We start from the raw sequence: 17,584 nt of genomic DNA, 5'->3' as shown, positions 1-17,584 counted from the left end.
GGATCCTTGACTCTCAGAAACAGTCGTTGCCAAAATCTCTTGACTATACCCGAAAAAGACCCAGGGTGAGAAGTAAATTAAAAGGTGAGGTTGGTCCCCTGTTGACACTTACCTATGCGCAATTTACTGTTCTGCAGATAAGGAAGTGGCTGATGATGGTGAGAAGGAGGATTCAGCCTAGTCCTGATCCAAGCAGGAAAGAGCAGGCTTGAGGCTGGCAGTGAGGGGTGCCCCGTGGAGGAGGTGCATTGTGCACCCTCGTGCTTGAAGAACCAGGCTCCCTTCCCTCTAGTGAATGTACTGGAGTTCAAATGTCCAGGTGGAAATTTGGCACCTAAATGTCTGTGTGGGTGCAGTCTTCTGTGTAAAGGGGCTGAAGAACCCACGGGTGCTGAGCTGATGGCTGCATTCATTCTCTTGAACGCAAGGGAAAGAAGATCTCTCTGGAGTGGCCATACCTCCTCCCTACAACTTTCCTCTCCTCATTTCTCCAGAAATACAATTGACACAGTGAATAAACCTGGAAAAAACACGCAGTTCGCAGACCATGGCACCCTGCTCCCCTGTTTATACACCGACAGGCCGATTGTCCTCAGAGTGATTTGCAAAATCAGATGTAATAATCTCTGATAGCATCCTCTGCTCAGGCCTGACCAACAGCAAGCCTCCCCTGCGGTCATGCTCCACGGCTGTGTTGGCTGCTGGGACTTCCAAATTCAAACTAAATTGCCTAGAAAGAGTTGAAATCTCTCTGTCCTTCTTGGGGAGAATGAACCTTGCTCAGGTAGCTGTTGGTTTCTGTAGGGATGAAAAAGTAAAATAAAGCTGAGGGAGAAATTATGCTTTATGCTGTGTTTCCAAAGAAGGAGCTGTTCTCACTCCAGTGCCAGCACGCGCACCCTAGCTGGGGCTTGGGGGCCACTGGACAAACTGCTGAGCTTGCCTCCTTTTTTTTGGCAACTGCTCTGGATGCAGTGAGTTGCGTACATTTGCATCATCGTTTAGAAGCTTTGTTAGAAAGGGGCTTTGAAGCTTAATGCAAACGTTGTGAAGTTTTCTCTTGTAAATGCCTTGAAAACCAAACTCAATTGAGTTAGCTGTGATTCAAACCTTAACTTGGTAAGGCACGCAGTCGCGTTGTCAGTAACCAGGTAAACTTTTCTCCTTGCAGTGCTTCCAGTGTCTTCTGCAAGTAGTGGCAGTGACTACGAGACAAAGAAGGTGAGGAGCTGTCATGCTTAGGTGCCTCATATTTAAAAACATTATGTATGCAAAATGTGTACAAATGAGTAGGAATTAACTAAACTGATGTTATCTTTCTTCTCGAATGTTGTGATGCACAAATTTGCCTACTAAGTGCTGGTGACCTAGAGGCTGGGGAAACAAAGAGGTCTTAGGAAAACACATGAAACTTCATAGAAACAACTGTGCATGAGCCCTAAGCAAGTTGTTCTAAAACTGTAATATCTACCTGTGATAGATGGAAAATTGGGCAGGAATTGGCATGTTCAGTGTGACGCCTGCCTTGGCTGATGCAGGTGTGACTTCAACAGGAATGAGTTCAGCTCTAGGGTCATGCCAAGAGCTAGAGCTGCTTATCCAAATACCTGGAGAAATCCTGGTTGGGTCCTACCAGGCTTAGTCTCTGTGCTGTTCCTCTGTCCTGTCCTGCAAGCTGGTGCCTTAGGAAAGCTCATGTTCTCCTCTGTGTTTTGCTGGCAATTTTCAGGGCTTTTATTCCAAGTCCTATGCTCGCTCTGAGTCATGGTTCGTGCACTGTCCTTCTCGGCTTTCAGCTATAGCTCTGGGAAAACTGACCATGGGTTATACTGATGTGAGAATTAGTGGACCAGGCATACATCAAGCAAAATAAAATACAGTTTAGCAATGACATACTTTTCCAGTGCCCAGCTGTTGTACTTTATATTAAATGTTTTGGAAAGGGCCCCACATAAATACAGAAAGTTTGGGGAAAATGTCTCCAGAACTGGTAGTTGCATTAAAAGCTTTTATTTTCCCCTGGAAACATTTTCTCTTCTCTCTTGACTAAAATACTTTGTTTCTGCATATGAAAAACTTTGACTACGCAACTCTCATGGCTAAAGAGAGAACGTATACATGCATTGAACTTCAGAGCACAGATCTCCTTCAGTGTTGGAGAGAGCTGTCAGTAAGTTAGGCATATTTCAGGTGTATCTCTGGTCATAGTATGTTTAAAAAACAAAACAACCAAACAAAACCCTCCCCCCCAAAAAACCCAACCAAACCCCTACTTCTTTAGTAATGTTTAAATAAAATATATGCTTAGACTTGATATTGTTTCAGCAGGGAGCATCAAGGCGAAGAGCTGAAAAGGAGATGCTAAAGAAAAAAAGCACCGCCAGCTCCAAGGAAGACAATTTACCTACAGTGGATCTTGCTGGTATTTCTTTTTTAATCTTCTTCAATGCATTAAAAGTGCTGGTTTGATATGTGTGGGTGTGTGCTTTTTGGGTGGTGGTTTTGGTGGTGTTTTTTTTTTTTTAATTTTGCCTTTTTTCTTAACATTTTTTTCACAAGTATTCTGCCTGTTGATATTTCTTGCAATGGCTATGAGGGTTGGATATTGTTTGTAGATAGTCTCTTGAGCAGGCAGAACATTAGCTGGGGCTAATGAGAGGTGAAGGAATGAGCTTAATTGATAGCCAGAAATGAAACAGCCTTTGGACTGAGTTTGAGCCACTGTCTGTTTGTCTCTTCCCTGTGTGAAGAGATAGAGGAGAGGGTGGTAGTTTCTTCCCCCCACCATGTATGTCATTAAATTGAGGTTTCTAGTCAATACAGGATTCAACCTCTATTACCTGTGTTTTTTGGTTGATCTCTCATGCAGATGAAGTGCTCTCAGAGGAGCTCAAAGGGGGTCCGCTGTCACTTGATGCGTCTGCCAAGGGCCTTTCCAGTGATGAGGAGAAGGCCACACAGGTGCAGTATGCAACACTTTAGACTCCTGATCCGCTGTCAGGCTACTTCTCATCTAAAACCAGTGCATCGTCTTGCTTTGGTTCCTATAAGAAGGCAAAGCCCTGACAGCTTTTCTGCAGTGCAGCATGGGTACCTTCTTACTGTGTTTTCCTTCTCTCCTTAGAAGTATCATGATACATCTGGCACATTGTCAAGAGAAGAAGAAAGTTTGAAGCGGAAGGACTCAGGTTTGTTAGTCTTGATAACGTGGAAGAGCTGCTTAAAAAGTAGAAAGGAGCATTGACAGAGTTGTAACTTTTCTTTCAAAGACAAGTAGGCACTGAGATTTTTGGTTGAAGGAAGATATTTCTTATGCAAAAAGTATCCCTTTCTCTGGTTTGTATACCATGACAGGCTATGGCAAGATGCTTTTTATGTACATTCCTGAGTTCATCAGTAACTCTTAAATCCTGTCCTTGATCACAGAGGAGCTACTAGTATAGCTACTAAGAGCTGGGGATTTACAACCCCAGTGACCCAAGACAAAATAGGTGAAATAAGTAATAGAAGCTCAAAAACTAATTTTTAATGATGTGAAAGTGCAGTGCAACTTCATTAAAAAAATAAGCATCTCTGAAAGTCGTTGACTTTCTTTATACCTAAGAATATAGACACAGACCATGATTATAAGCATTTGGTAAATGACGGCTTGTGTTACTGCTGTAGCTTTTTTAAGGTAAGTGTTATTTTGGACCTTTTTTAATGGAACAGAACTTGCACAAACTAATTCAAAACTGCAGCACAGTCTCTATGGTGATTGGAAACAACCCCATTTCAAGAAAGTTGAGCAGCAATGGGCTGTCTTCATTGTAATAATCTCGATGCTGATGTAGTTCTGCAAGGCTGTCTTAAAGTTGTTGTTGTGACTATGGACTGAGTCCCTGAAGCTTTGGTCTGGGACAAAAGCATCCCCTTTCTTGTGAGCCAACTATGTTTGTGTCTGCAATATGTCTCTTACCTGTCCAGCTTTTGCAGAATATACCTCCACTGCACCAACGATTTTGAGGGAAGATAAGTGCTGGGGACTTAATTTTTATCTCTGTTTACTGTACAGTCTTAGAGTTGAAGAGGAGTTGATACCATGTGAAGGCACAACTTGGGTTGTGTTCAAAAATTCCAGGTGTGGTTTGTGACTGCATTTGAACTCTTGCTCTGTGAACCCTAAATCTACTTTGGTGTGCTCCTCATGGTCTGACTGTCCCCATTGTCCTGGGCTCCACCACCTCCCTGCTTTCTGCCCTGTGGAGGTGCCAGAGAGGTGGTTAGTCAAACAGGCACTTCACTGAGCTCAGAAATGTGGACAGTGAGACAAATGGATGATTTTTTTTTTTTTGCACGTTTTCCCTAAAATACAGGCTGCAGCCTCCCTCACCCCGTTCTTAAGGGTTTTCTTGGGTTAAAAGCAATTGTATGGCAACTCTAGTAAAGCTGCAGAAAAGGCGCCTGTTATGGGTGTGAATAGTTTTTCTCCTTCTTCTGTATTTGTGCATTTTATTTTTGAAGAAGCAGCTGAAATTAGCTTAGGAACAAATGAGCATAAAGAGATTGTGAGCTTGGGTTGGAAAAGAGAATGGGAAGAAGCTGGACAGGAGAGGGTTTTTTGTGGTTAGGGAAGTGGGCCAAGAAATGAAATTGTCTTTAAGATGGAGATATGGTAATTTTCCAGTTACGTGCATAGCACTAGGCAGTCTAGTTGCCTGCTTTTGTGAGTGAAGAGACTTGCTGGTGAAGTTTTATCCTGTTCTGTAAGAGTGATGCCAGACCCTAAAATGAAGTTGCTTGCTTTTCTGCAGTATTGGTAATTCCAGTGGCGGTTTCCGAGTAGCTGGTAGGTACTGCCACGTACCTTATGCAAAAGAACAGGTTTTTTTCTGAAACATCTTCTGTTCTCTTTCTAGGTATATTAAGTGGCACTGTCATTAAAAAGCCTAAATTTTCCAGTTGGGAAACAAGTCATTTATCCTCTGACACTTCCTATGTGCAAAGGCAATTTTTTGATTCAGTAGAGAAGGAAGCAGAGATCCAAACAGGTAAAGTCAGGTTGGCAATTAAGGTGAAGTGTTTAAATGCTTTCAACTTTTCTTTTTTGATGGTAGAAATCATAGTCACGTAGAAGCTTGAAGAGAGGCATCTATAGGGAGCATATCTTCTCCAAAAGTGAAAATGTAGCAGAAGGCACGTATTGCGGTGCTGCCATTGGATACCATGTATGCAGAGGTGTGAATAAGGAAATTTGGGTTCCCTAACCACATTCCACTCAGGAAGCCACTCAATGATGTCCACACTTTCTCATCTTTCTGTATAGTGATTTTCCAGAGCTATTTAAAAAAAAAAAAAAAACAAAAACAAAAAAAACAAACAAAAAACCCTGAGAAAAGCATGCCGTTAATGGACAAAGTAACTGCAAAACACTGCTAGCTCTAAACAGACGGGCGTGAGGCTTTCCTTGCAATGAACAAGTAGAAGACAGGAAAACAGCGGCCTGACTCTTTTTTCCCTTGTGCTATGCTTTTGCCTCATTATCTGTAAATATGTTGCTCTTTGTGTGCTTGTGCCTCTTCTTCCATGCTGCTTTCTAACAAGTCTTTCTCAGTGAGCTCTGGAAGAGCAAGACTTGGATTCCAGCTCTATAACAAATGTTGTTCACATGAACAATGAACCCTTCGGTAGCGGGAGGGTTTGTATTCCAGTACTAACTGGGCATACGCTTTCTCCTAGGTCAGGAAATGGATGACAGTGTGGATGATGCATTTTTTTCCAAGATGCTGCATGAAGACTTCAGCGATTCAGGGGTGATTGCTGCATTTGAAAGCTTTACCGGCCAACTAAAGAAATTGTTCTGGGTAACGTGCGCTCTCTTAACGTGTGTACCATGTGTGGCATTTGCTCATAGTACGTGAAAGAATCTTTTTATCACCAGGGGAGTAGGTGCAAATATCCCATCAATATTTTGTGCCCAAGAGCAGAGTTTTGGCTGCAGTGTCTGTTAGTGTGGAGCTGTTGGAAGTATTCTGCACAACCTGTATACTCTGAGAAGTGTTACAGGAAAGGAGTAAAGGAATCTTTAATTAGGTTTTTCCTTTTTTCTTTTTCTTGTTTATATGTTGGAACATCAGATTTGGTTAGGCATTTCAAATACTTTCCTCAGAGGGAAGGGATCAAAGCCTTCTGAAAGGTAAACCAGCATAGTGACAGTGTACCTACATTGGAGCTGTGGGTTGTTGTCCTCATGGGCATGTATCAAAAAATACGGAAGCTCGCTTTTGGCGCACAGAGCAGTTTCATTGCCATATAAGACTATGCAACTTATTCGTAATAAGAAACAGAAAGCAATACAAGCTACACCCATTGACTAGAACATGTGTAGATCCATAAGGATGCTCTTGTATCTTTGAGATAATTGGTACGTGGAGGTGTTAGTTGTGCAATTGGTAGTATATAAGCTGTGTATTCCTGGTTCACTCAACTGTGTAGACATACATGAGATGCAGTGCAAGAAACCAACTGCTACTGTTGATTTAACTATAACAGGTAGTGTGGGCATTAAACCACATTTAATATGAAAGGACAGGATCTGACCCATCACAAAACCTTTTTATGTTTAAAAGCTTTAAACAAACCAGACGGGGGCAGAGCAGACTTATACTGGATCAGCACTGTGTATCATGCAACCATGACTTTTTTTTGGATCTGGTGCCAGGTGTTTGCCCTAAACTTTTGGTGCTAAGTCCTTGAACCGAGGCTGGAAGTGGTTGCATTTACAAATCGGTTATGATTAAAATCTGCACAGTTTGCATTAATGCTGATCTGAAGTAGTGCTAACAAAGAGCTGGTTTTGTGCAGTTGTTAAGTGTGTTGGAGTATGGGTGATGCTCGCTTCTTTGGCTGGGTAACATGACCCTGACCTGAAGTCTCATGGGTTACATAGAGGTTTGTTGGTGTAACTAGTGTGGCTGAATGAAATCTGTTCATCTTTGCAGTATCCTGCCTATGTGTTGTCTCACTTCAGTTTAATTTTGATTTAAGATGGTTTCTACTAAGCTGAATGGCGGAAGGTGGAGGATTTGTGTTCCAGGGAAGGGTTTTGCAAACTAGACTGCTAGGTTTTGGCTTGGGCCGTTGCTCATCCCTAACGCTGCATCCTGTGGCTAGTCGCGGTACAAAAGGATGGAGACCAGTGCACAGAACACCCTGAGGACCTCAGAGAAGAACGTGTCCACCCCGCTGAACCAGATACATGAGTGCAGGTAAGTTGTCTGCTGCTGGCTGAAAACGCATCAGCTTTGTGTAAATTTTGATTGATGTGAAAAGGAATCCCTCTTTGTAAGCGAACCTGACAGTAAGCTGCGGCACTTATTATTATGGCTTGTAGGGCAAAATAGCTTGTGCGTTTCTCTTGCTTTTCTGTAAGAAGAGCTTCAGAAGCATAGCTCCTGTGATTTGTCCTCGCTTGCCTGTTAAGAGGAGAGTGGATGGATTAATGCAAAGCAAGATTGAGTTAGGAGCAGTTGATGAAGCAGTCCTTAGACTGTCTTCTGTTTGTCATCAATATTTGCAAATCTGTTTAGAAACCCTCTTGTCACACTTAGTAACTTCCGTTTCGATGTGTTTTAAGAAGCCAAACTCTGATTTACTTAATGAAGTGGGGGAGGAAAAAAGTAAGGGGTCTGTTATAGACCCATTTCTGTAGACTGTTTCTGTGTGCACAAAGTAAGTGCCAGTTAGTGGACTTTACAAGCATTACCACATGGGGCTCTAAGGTCCTTTTGCTTTACAGGTTGTCCAGTTTCTCAGATAGGAGCTAGATTAAAAAATCAATTATAATAGTTATGGATTTGTTATAAGCAAAATACAAGCACAGCCTAAGATATGAGTAAGTCTATCGGGCCTCTGTACCTACTACACATTCAGTTTGCAGGATTTAGATCAAACATAGTATGAAATAATAGCCTTTAAAGTGCAGAATCTTTGCTATCAATAGGATATCTACGAGCAGAATCTGCTTGTTGTTTAGGGTACTTAGAGAAGTTTGTGTTCCAAAAACAAAACCAGGGAATGTTTTGGGGTGAAAGATAAGAATTGATGGTGGTGAGCTGCTGCCATGCTTTGATGTTATTAACAAAATAACCTGGAGCCAATGAGAGCTTCAGAATAGTGGGGACAGAGCTGTGCCAAATCTCTTCTACCCCAGAAGGATAGTTTCTAAAGCCACCAGCAGATGATGGCTGGCATCTCACTGCCAGGGGAAAGGTGGCAAACTGAAGCAAATAAGGGTGTAACTGGTTATGGTTTACAAATTTCTGGTATCCTGTGACAACACTATATGTGTATATCGTACACACGGTAGGAAAACCTATCGGAGGTTATTTGTGCCAAGATGCTGTCTTCAGCTTGAGAAATCTCTGCTGAAATCCCTGGAGCCTGGGAGAATATGGAGCGCAAGTATTGCACTGGGAGCCCTGTTGTAAACTCTGTCCCAGCCCTCTGTTACTGGCTGGTATTTAAGACAGGCTGTCTAATTAAACTCCTCTTCAATTTGACCTGGCACAGCTAGTCACGTGCTCTATGACATACCCGAGAACAAAACTGCCCAATGTAGTTCAGCAAAGACGTTTGCTTCTGCCTAAAGACAGGTTTGGTGCTGAAGGGATTGTCATCTGCCTTATGCCTACTCCACATTACAGTGTCAAACTTGTTTCTGTTCTCCGTCACTAGGCTGAGTAAGCTGGAGACCTTTCAGAAGATTGTTGTTGAAGAGCTTGCCAGTCTTGAGAAGGAAACTCAAATCTTGGCCAGCATGGAGAAAGATGCAGTGGTGTGTACGACCTCTCCCGCGCTAGCCGGCAGAGGTACCCCTTCCCAAGTAATGGGGGTTTTCTTTGGGGCTCTTTTTAGGACTTCTGGAATGGGCAGTTGCTCAAACTGAATTCTTTCTGCAACCAGCAAAAGCAAAGGTACGTTTCTACCAGCTGTCCTGCATGCTCACAATTCCTCTGATGGTCGAAGAAGGCACGAGTTAGGCTGGTAGTAGCCTCACTTGTGTACAGGGAAGTATTCTGAAGTCAGTATGGCATGTCCACTCGGTGTCCATTGGTGGAGCCCTTGCAGCCTCATGAGGGTTCTGAATTGGGACTAGAGTGCAATGAGGGAGACTCTGCATGGGAAGTTGTGCAGAACAGGCACAAGAGAGCTGTACCAGGGTCTGGAACAAGATATACCCTCTGGTCACATCTGTATCTACAGGTCAGAGGTGGTGGAAGGAGGCGATCATTTCCTATATAAAAGATACTGTTGGTACAAATGCTGGTCAAAAAGCTGCAAAAGGGGGAATCACGAGGTTCATTTTTATTGGTAAACATCTCTGAAGTTTTGTCAGTAAGTACTAACGCTTCACAGACAAACTAGACGAGCTCACTTTTCTTCCAGGATTCAGTCTGTTGACTCGGCCCTGGGTGAAACAGCCAAGAGTTTTGCTGACACTGTCCAGAATACAACGGTATGTGCAGTACACGGGCAGCTCTGTGTGAGCGGTGGACTTTGAGCTGTGGCCTGACTGATAAGTGGTGGAAGGGAAAAGATGAAACTGAAGTCCTGGGAGGGGAAACCTTTGGTTAGTTCATCTGTGGGGCTGATTCCTCATGGGACCCACAGTCCTGATGCCTGGAAAGCATTGAGAAAGCAGTGTTTGCCCTGCTAGGGACTTGGGAAAGTGGTGAAAAAGCACTTGCCTAAGGGAGAAGGTAAGGACAAGGGCTATCAGGTGGTGATGCTTCTCCTGGGTTCATATCTTGGTGATTCCCTCATCCAGATGCTGGTTTCTGTGTAGTTAGTGACCTTTAATGCAGTTCTTTTCTGTTACGTTGTCCCACTTGCCCTTGGAGTTGTGTGTCCATGGCATCCTGTGGCTAGGACCTCTGCAGCCTAACACCACCTTGTATGCTTTCTCTCATCTGCTTTTTGGGTCTGACAACATCTAGCCTTGATGCCTCAGAGTTTGACTTTTAAAACCCAAATTTATTAATTTGCCTTGGATCCCAGTTAAATATTCTGTTTAAATTCTTAAAGTCTTCAGAGTCTAATCACTAACTTAAGTCCTCCTTTTAATTTGTAAGTTAAGCTGAATACTCTGTTAACTTTGATACAATGCTTGGCTTCCATCTTGTCCACCCCATCACATACGCATGTACGTTTGCTGCTGTTGCAGCTTTTATGCGCTGACCTGATGGCTTTCTGGGGGGTTACTGTGATGAGTGCGATGCTGTACATCTGCACTGCACAGAGCTGAAGAAAGCTCCCTGTGTTGAAGGGACAGCTGTATCGGTGGTCACTACAGTAGACTGGGCCTGGGATTTTAGAAAAGATGCTGAAAACTGAGGACTTGTTTCCCGTAGTTGTTAAAGCTGATATTCTGAGCCTTTTCAGAAGGAAAAGTTTCCATTACGAGCACTGAGTTGCTCCACGACATGTGCCTTTCCCTTACTGGAGGTGCTCCTGATGAAGGATACCCTTTAAAGAGGGGCAGGGCTGAAGAAGCAGCAATGGTATCATGGGAGCTGCTCATCCTGCAGCACCTTGTTCCAGGCTGGGTGCCTGAGAATTAAAAGCTGAATCTAAATGTGCTTCTGGGATCTCTACAGTTTCTTTTCTTATGCAATATAAACGGCTGTATAAACTTCTGAAATGTTTTTTCTTTTTTTTTTTTTTTTTTCTTCCCTTCCCTGCAGTATGAACACCCAATGAAGGCGGCAGTAGAAAACAACGTGTTTATTGTTCCTTCTGACTAGCAAACCACTGAATTCATTACTGCTCTTAACATTTGAACACCTTATGCAGCATAGAGAAGGTGGTCCTGTGAAGGATATTAATCTACCTTAAATGGAAAGAAAAAAAGGGGAGGCAAATAATATTGATATTGAGCCTTTTTTTGCTTAAAAAGAATATACACTTTTGAGTGGTCCAGTTTTCACCCCTGTGTTGATAACATCAAGTTTTTCTGCAAATTTACAAGATGGGTCCGTTAAATATAAAAGAAATAGAAAATGAACTAAGTATCACGATTTAGCCACCAAACTGATGCATATACTGCTTTCTTTGAGTGTTCTGCTAATACCTTTATCAAATGTAAAAGCATTTAATTACTGATTCTAAGTAAAATACGGTGTGCATAGGATAAAAATCTCCTCGTTTCTTTCAAATTGATGCACTGTGCATGCTTATGAAAAGGTACTCGAGAGTCCTCTACACCCTGCATGGGGCATGTTAAGGGTAGCCTTTCTCGTGTGCATCCAGCACTGTGGGAACTGCTGGCTTTGAAACCAAAGCCCCCCAATTCTGGATTGGAGAGAGAAAAGCGCAGAGGGGTATTGGCAGATGCCTGACGGCAAACTAGACACTGTGGAGGGCAAGAAACTTTGGAGTGTTGCAGAGAAGATGGCAAGTGAAGCTGGAGAAATGATTTTTAAAACCAGTGACTATTGGCTTCTGGGAGGGTTCAAAGTACAGTGAACAATATTAAGATTAGATAAACTAGCATCAAAGGTCTCTTGAAAGCAAGTAGGAGATAACCCGTGCTATTTAACATCATCTTCTGCTTCCACAGAGTTCTCTACATTGTGGTTTCTCTTCACAAACTGCCTTTAGTGCTGTAGCAGACTTCACACGTGCTAGTGCATCTTAATGAATTTGTGAGACTGAACTGCTCTTCAGTGTCTTTCCAGCTGCTGTTGGAATCCAGTCTATCAAAGCACTCGGCTAAAGTGGCTGTGTTCTTTGGGAGGTGTAATCTCTGTGAACAGCTGTTTAGTTTTGCAGCCCAGTAACAGCATGCTTTGTGTCCCACCGGTGTGGTGGTATGCTGTGGGTGCACCAGCAGTGTCATTAACCAAAACAGGCTTTAAGATATCAACCCGAGTGATCTGAGCACCCCTTCCTATTGCCTGGCTGTACCAGGTCCAAAACAGAAAACCATTTGGGACTCCTACTACCTGAGTAGTAATGCAAGGTCCTGGTCCTAGCAGTGTGGTAACGGCTCGAACTGCCCTGTTACTTGTTGTCGTATCCCAGATTTCACACGTGAATGTAAAGGGATGCTTTGTGCAATGTTGCTCCCAGTCCTAACTACCAAGGTGAGCCTTCTAGTAGCTCCCAGGTAAATGCCTACATCCCATCATTTTATTCCCCACAACCTGGTCAAACATGATGGATGGAACCAGGTCTAGCAAGGTGCTTGAGGGTGGAGCTGACCTCAAGAAGAACTTGGGGGACCTTTCCACACTTTCCAGGAGAAATCGGGATCTATTACTTATTAAAAATTAAAAAAAAATCTTTGAACCATAGAGAACCATCACACTGTATCTCTTATTGTTGAATCCCTGTGTAAATTGTCACTACAAAGTTTGGAAGGTGAGTGTTGAGCACTTCAGAGGGTATGGACGAAGGAGAGATCTGTATCCCTTACTTATTAAAAATTATCATAATGTTGTATGCAGCTACGCTTGCTTTTAACTCTTTTATTGGAAAAGTCTGAACCCAAAAAGGCTGCTTTTAGTAACAGGTATGGGAGAGCAGAAAGGGATGCTGTACAGCTTGGATGTCTCTTACCCCTGCACTTTTTTTTTTTTAATCCCTTCATATAAAACACGTTACCTATTGAGAAGCTCAGTGAGTTCTTGCTTGGTAACCTGTGAACTGCCCAAGCTGGGAGGACATGCTGGAAATGTTGGTCTTTCCTAATGGTCTTCCTGTCTGTAGTCAGCAGCAGTTGTTTTTGGAGACAGTATCTAGGGCAGGAATGACTCTTTCTGATCTTGGACAGCCCATCACATACCACTTCCTGCACTGTTGGGTCAGTTCAGCATGTTTGAGCTGGAACACCCTGAAGGTCTTAAGTCTATTTGGCTTCTGCAGATCGATACCTTGGCAACACAGATCTGTAACTGGGTTACCCTAACATTTCCTTTTGGAAGGTAAGTAGGTAGTTGACCTGGCAGGTTTCCTTTGCCTGCTCACTTACAGTCTTGTAAGTGTTATTTATCCAGCTATTTCTTTTATTCTATTCCTTTCAGTGCAAATAGATAAAGCTCAATTTTCAACCTGTTCTTTTGAGACAGAAAACCAAAGATGATGTGGGTGCTGAAGTGCAAAAGCCACACATCAGTACCCAGAAAAAGAAATGGGAAATACAAAATGCAGGTTAATGAAAAGCACTTCGTGCGTTTTAAGTTCTTAACAAGTTTAACATTAAACCTTGTTACGACCTCTGCTATCTTTATGCCGTATCTCTTTCAGGGGACGATGCTGTGCCAAGTGCTGGTTTACCTGCACGTTCTGTATCAATGCAATGGTCCATCCAAGGTCCAGAGGGCCACTGTTACGCAGTGGCAAGGCTACACAGCGCCGGTGAAGGGGGTCTCATCTGTGGCTGGAAACAGGCAGAGTGACCAGAGGAGCTGTCTGTTTGTTTGCCCTGGCCTGGGGTCGGCTTGCCCTGCACTCAGCAAGGTGTGCTGATACGGGCTGGCAATGTGCTGGGACAGGTCCTGCTTCTGCCAGTGGTAGGGCCGTGTCTAAAAGAACGGCACACTGGAAAATAGACAAGTTTCTGGCAACAGCTGAGATGGATTGTATATTGAAAACAAGCACCGCAACAGAGCCTTTCCTGGTCAGGTATTACAGGGTGGTTTTTGTTTATTGTAAGCAAGAGTTGAGAAAGCATTACAGCTAAACCCTGAAAGAAGACCTGTAAAGCTGAGCCTTGGCACACATCAGCAGCCTGATTCCTTTAATTCCAGTGTTCCTGGAAGGGCCTTAGTAAAGCTCATTCCTTTCTCTCTATTCCTTGGGAGGCTACTAACATCCAAAACCAGCAAATGAAGCTGAATAGCTCTCTTCCACTTTACTTCTGTCCTCCCACGTATACCCTCTGGTGAGCCCAAAAGAGCAGGGGTCAAGTGTTTGCACATGTCCCCCTGTGTTTGTATTTTCAGTCTGAAAGAAATTATATTTTTGAGGTTGATTTTTTTTGTCTGTTGTCTCTCCTCTCAGTTTTCTACTATCAGGTCCCAGCTAAAAACAATCTAAGAATCAAAGGATGACTTGATGGGTAAGTACAAGCTTTGAACAAGCAAGTTATTGCAACCTTAGTTTTGTTCAAAAGATGAGTTTTTACATGTAGTGGGGCTGCGTATGGAGAGCCAGGAGTTCCCAGCTACAGTACTGTGTGATGGGAAAAAGTTCTAATTGGCTTGGTAGTTCAGTCCAGTTTAAAATTAAGTTAGAAGAGATGTAATGCGTGTGGCATTTCAATGGGCACCATATCTAAGTCTTGAAAATGTAAATTGGCCAGAGGTGGGAGGGTCAGTTAAACATAAGTCCCTCAAACTCTGGTATCTTGTTGGAGAACAGTCCTTATTCTCCACAGTCATGACTCCTTGTAGTGCTAACTAGTGAGACGTGAGATTGCGAAGCTATCCTTCTTGTGCCTCAGCTTCTGATATTGCAGACTTTACAAAGCTGCTTGGTATTAGCCTGCCCCACCTGAAGGAGCAATCGTACCTTGGCAGAGATATGCTTCAGCCTTCATTTACAAGGGTAGGAGATGCTGCTGGACTTGTGTTTCATGCTGGATATTTTTGGCTGAAGGAAGTTTAAAGCTCCAGTATCTGGTCCTTTCATCAATCCGTGATCTCTGCTTGGCTGATGGTGATGCCTAACAGAAGGACTTGCTTGTCAGAGTCTTGAGGCTTGCTGTGGGCATGAGCACCTTCTCTAGGTGTGGGTGCTCACTAGGACAAAGGAGCTGCTGGCAGCATAAAGCTCTTGTGTCAATTCAGAGGAAAGGCAATGGCCTGAAAGCACATCAGAAAGGTGATTGGCACTGCCCTCACATTTCAAGTATTGCCAGAAGATGAGCTTGGCAAAATGTGATGATGTTGGTTTTTTTTCCATACAACAAATTTTCCTTAGTGAATACAGGCAGTCCTGTGGTTGTGGTTTTGCCTGTTGGGCTGGATAAGGGACTTCCTCCTCTCCCATTCCCCTGGAGTAGTCCAAGCGTGCTATCAAGTGAAAACATGTCTGACGAACTTATTTTCAGGTGATAGGATGTGGAAATTGCTTCTAAACATAGCTCAAGGAGAGAGTGTGTATGGAAGGAGGAAAAAAACCCAACTATTTAAGGACTGGCAGTCCTTGCAAAGAAATACAGAGAGATTGCAGTTTTCCATGAATGTGGCTTGAAGTGCCCCATGAACCTGTAGTTGCCAGAATCCTGACTCAGCCTGTATGTTTGTAGGAGCAGCTTTTAGACTGGATCCTCTTTGCCACTATCAGCTGTTACAGTTTTTATCTCATTCCAAGAATAACACCAACTTTTTCCATCTATGGTGCTAGACATCACGTCTGCATGGTAGCATCTAGCACGGGGCTTTACAGCAGAAGTCAGAATTGTTCTAGTTACATTTGAGATTGTTTTTTATGATGGTTTGGTTGTGAGAGAAGCAATGGGCTCAATGGCCACTTGTGAGTGAGTGTGGTAACCATGGAGCATCTCTGCCTTAACACTTTCTGTTTTAGTATCTTAACACTTTCTAGTTTCCCTTCATGGCTGGAGCTGGGTGTCAGTGATTCCTTTGCATGTGGTTTCTGTGTTTTATGGACTGGAAACTATTGGCCAGGTGAGGTTGAACAGCTCATTCCACCAGCAACACTTTTTCAGTGGGATTCTCTTCATGGAGGAGAAGGATGCTATATGACGCTTTTATTTTTCTTGCTGTGCAAGTGATTAGATCTTTTGGAGAAATTTGATTTTTCCACTCTCTTCTCTGGCAAAACAAACTAAACCCAGTATCTTCCATCTTTTGGGGGATGTGTGTCAATTAGAAGCCTGTAATAGCTGTCAAATCTGCACAGGAGACACTGTAAACTCACATGCTTCTTTTTAGGTGTTCACTGCTGATTTATTTATTTTTGTCAGGTAGAACGCCCAAACGAGCTATTTTTAAACCATTACACAGCAGAAACAGCAGGCGTAAGCAGCTGTGTTGCTGGTAAGGAAGTCTGGACTGACTGACGGGATTCCACATCTTGGCAATTAACAAGTAAACGAGGCTTTTTCTCCCCAGGCTGGTACGTTTGGGTGGTAGAGCTGATGTTCTGTAAATTGTATGTCCACCACGGCTCAACTGCGATGCTCCGGTTATGCTTAGCTGTACCCTCACACTGTCATACACAACAAAATCTAGAGGATTTTTTTTTTTTATTTTGTGTGGTGTACCATAGAGTGCATTAAGCTACTTGTGAATAAAAAGAACTGGGAGTCAAACTCACTTCACCTAATGAGTGGGATGCGTGGGTCTTCCTCTCATGCAGTACCTGGAAACTTTCTTCTGTCAAAGTCAAGGCTGCTCTTTTGACCCATTTTATAATTAATGAATCAAAAGGAACTCACCTGCCTAAATCTTCAAGGGAAGAGAGCCTGGGAACAGGGAGGCAGCAGGGCCCAGGATAATTTTAACAAGTCTGTTTGGATAGAAGTTTGGGCTGAAGGTATGTTTTTCTCTCCCCTGGAAAAGGCAAACTCAGTATGAGGTATTTATGTCATTTGCTTTGTGCATCTGAATGAAAACACAGAGGAGGAGAACTGGGAGCCTGTGTTGCCTCCAGAGCCACTGTTAAGAAGCAGAACTGTTTGGGAGGGACAGGGATGTTCAGTCAACCGAAGAAAGCTATCTGAAGTAGGAAGTGTAAACATCTTGTGTCTTGCACGCTGTAGAAAACTGTTTCCTATCAACCTAATTAGTATGTGTGCATGAGCATGATGGGCAGAAGTGCTACCTGCCCCGTCAATGAGGAGAGCAGAGCTCAGCTGACAGGCGTACAAAAACACAGGGGAGCTTTTACATCTGTGTGTGTGGAGTTGATCACAGTAAAGTCACGGAGGTTGTTTCTCAGTCTAAGGTAAATGTCCTATGAGCTTTCTGAAAAAGTTTCAGAACAAAAGTAGTCTCAAGTAACCAGTTCCCAGCAATTTGATGCCTTAAATAAAGGGGAGTGTAGACACCCTGATAGTAAAATGTGTTTATTTACAGTGTTATGTATTACAGGAAAATCAGTTTAAAAAATCAACGCTTCTTTTTCTTCAAAGTTGCAGCATTTTGAAGATGTTAAGACAGATCTGAAGAATTTAAAACATACCTGATTCCAGCCTTCCTGGCTGGTCTGGATCTGCAAGGTGAGACCATCTTGGGTTTTGTTCTTTCCCTGCCCCTCCCTCCCCAGCCCTTTGAGTTTCAAGTAAGGCATTTATTTATTTCTTTTTCTTTTGAATGCGGTTTCAACAAAGCAAAAGACAGTATCTGTGGGTTTGGTTGCCATAGTAAACTTTAAGAGTTATCATGCTGATATTGGTCATCTTGATAGACAAATGCATGCTTTGCCGCCAAAAGGTTATGGACCCTGCTCAGCCGAAAATCCACGCTGGGCTACACAACCACTTTTTTGCCTGTCTTAGATGAATGGATCAGCTAGTTGTCTTGTGTGCTAACTTGTCAGCTCTTCCAGTTCCCTCTACCTTTACCCTGGTTTC

The 17,584-nt window shown here is 43.1% G+C and overlaps 1 protein-coding gene across 1 annotated transcript in view; it reads left to right on the top strand.

Annotated features, from left to right (window-relative positions):
• SYCP2L (synaptonemal complex protein 2-like) overlaps positions 1-10,784 on the top strand; it is a 29,352-nt gene extending 18,568 nt beyond the window's left edge. The window contains exons 20-27 of the mRNA XM_009884199.1: positions 3,125-3,188; positions 4,899-5,030; positions 5,719-5,843; positions 7,153-7,247; positions 8,716-8,815; positions 8,896-8,954; positions 9,427-9,496; positions 10,725-10,784. Of these exons, the coding sequence (XP_009882501.1) occupies positions 3,125-3,188; positions 4,899-5,030; positions 5,719-5,843; positions 7,153-7,247; positions 8,716-8,815; positions 8,896-8,954; positions 9,427-9,496; positions 10,725-10,784 (705 nt within the window). The remainder of the gene's footprint in view (positions 1-3,124; positions 3,189-4,898; positions 5,031-5,718; positions 5,844-7,152; positions 7,248-8,715; positions 8,816-8,895; positions 8,955-9,426; positions 9,497-10,724) is intronic.
• The last annotated feature ends 6,800 nt before the right edge of the window (positions 10,785-17,584 follow it).

The sequence above is a fragment of the Charadrius vociferus genome, unplaced genomic scaffold (assembly GCF_000708025.1).
Source record: "Charadrius vociferus isolate BGI_N301 unplaced genomic scaffold, ASM70802v2 scaffold444, whole genome shotgun sequence".
NCBI lineage: Eukaryota > Metazoa > Chordata > Aves > Charadriiformes > Charadriidae > Charadrius > Charadrius vociferus.
Note: the sequence above shows the minus strand (reverse complement) of the source record. Positions and strands in the feature narration are given on the sequence as shown.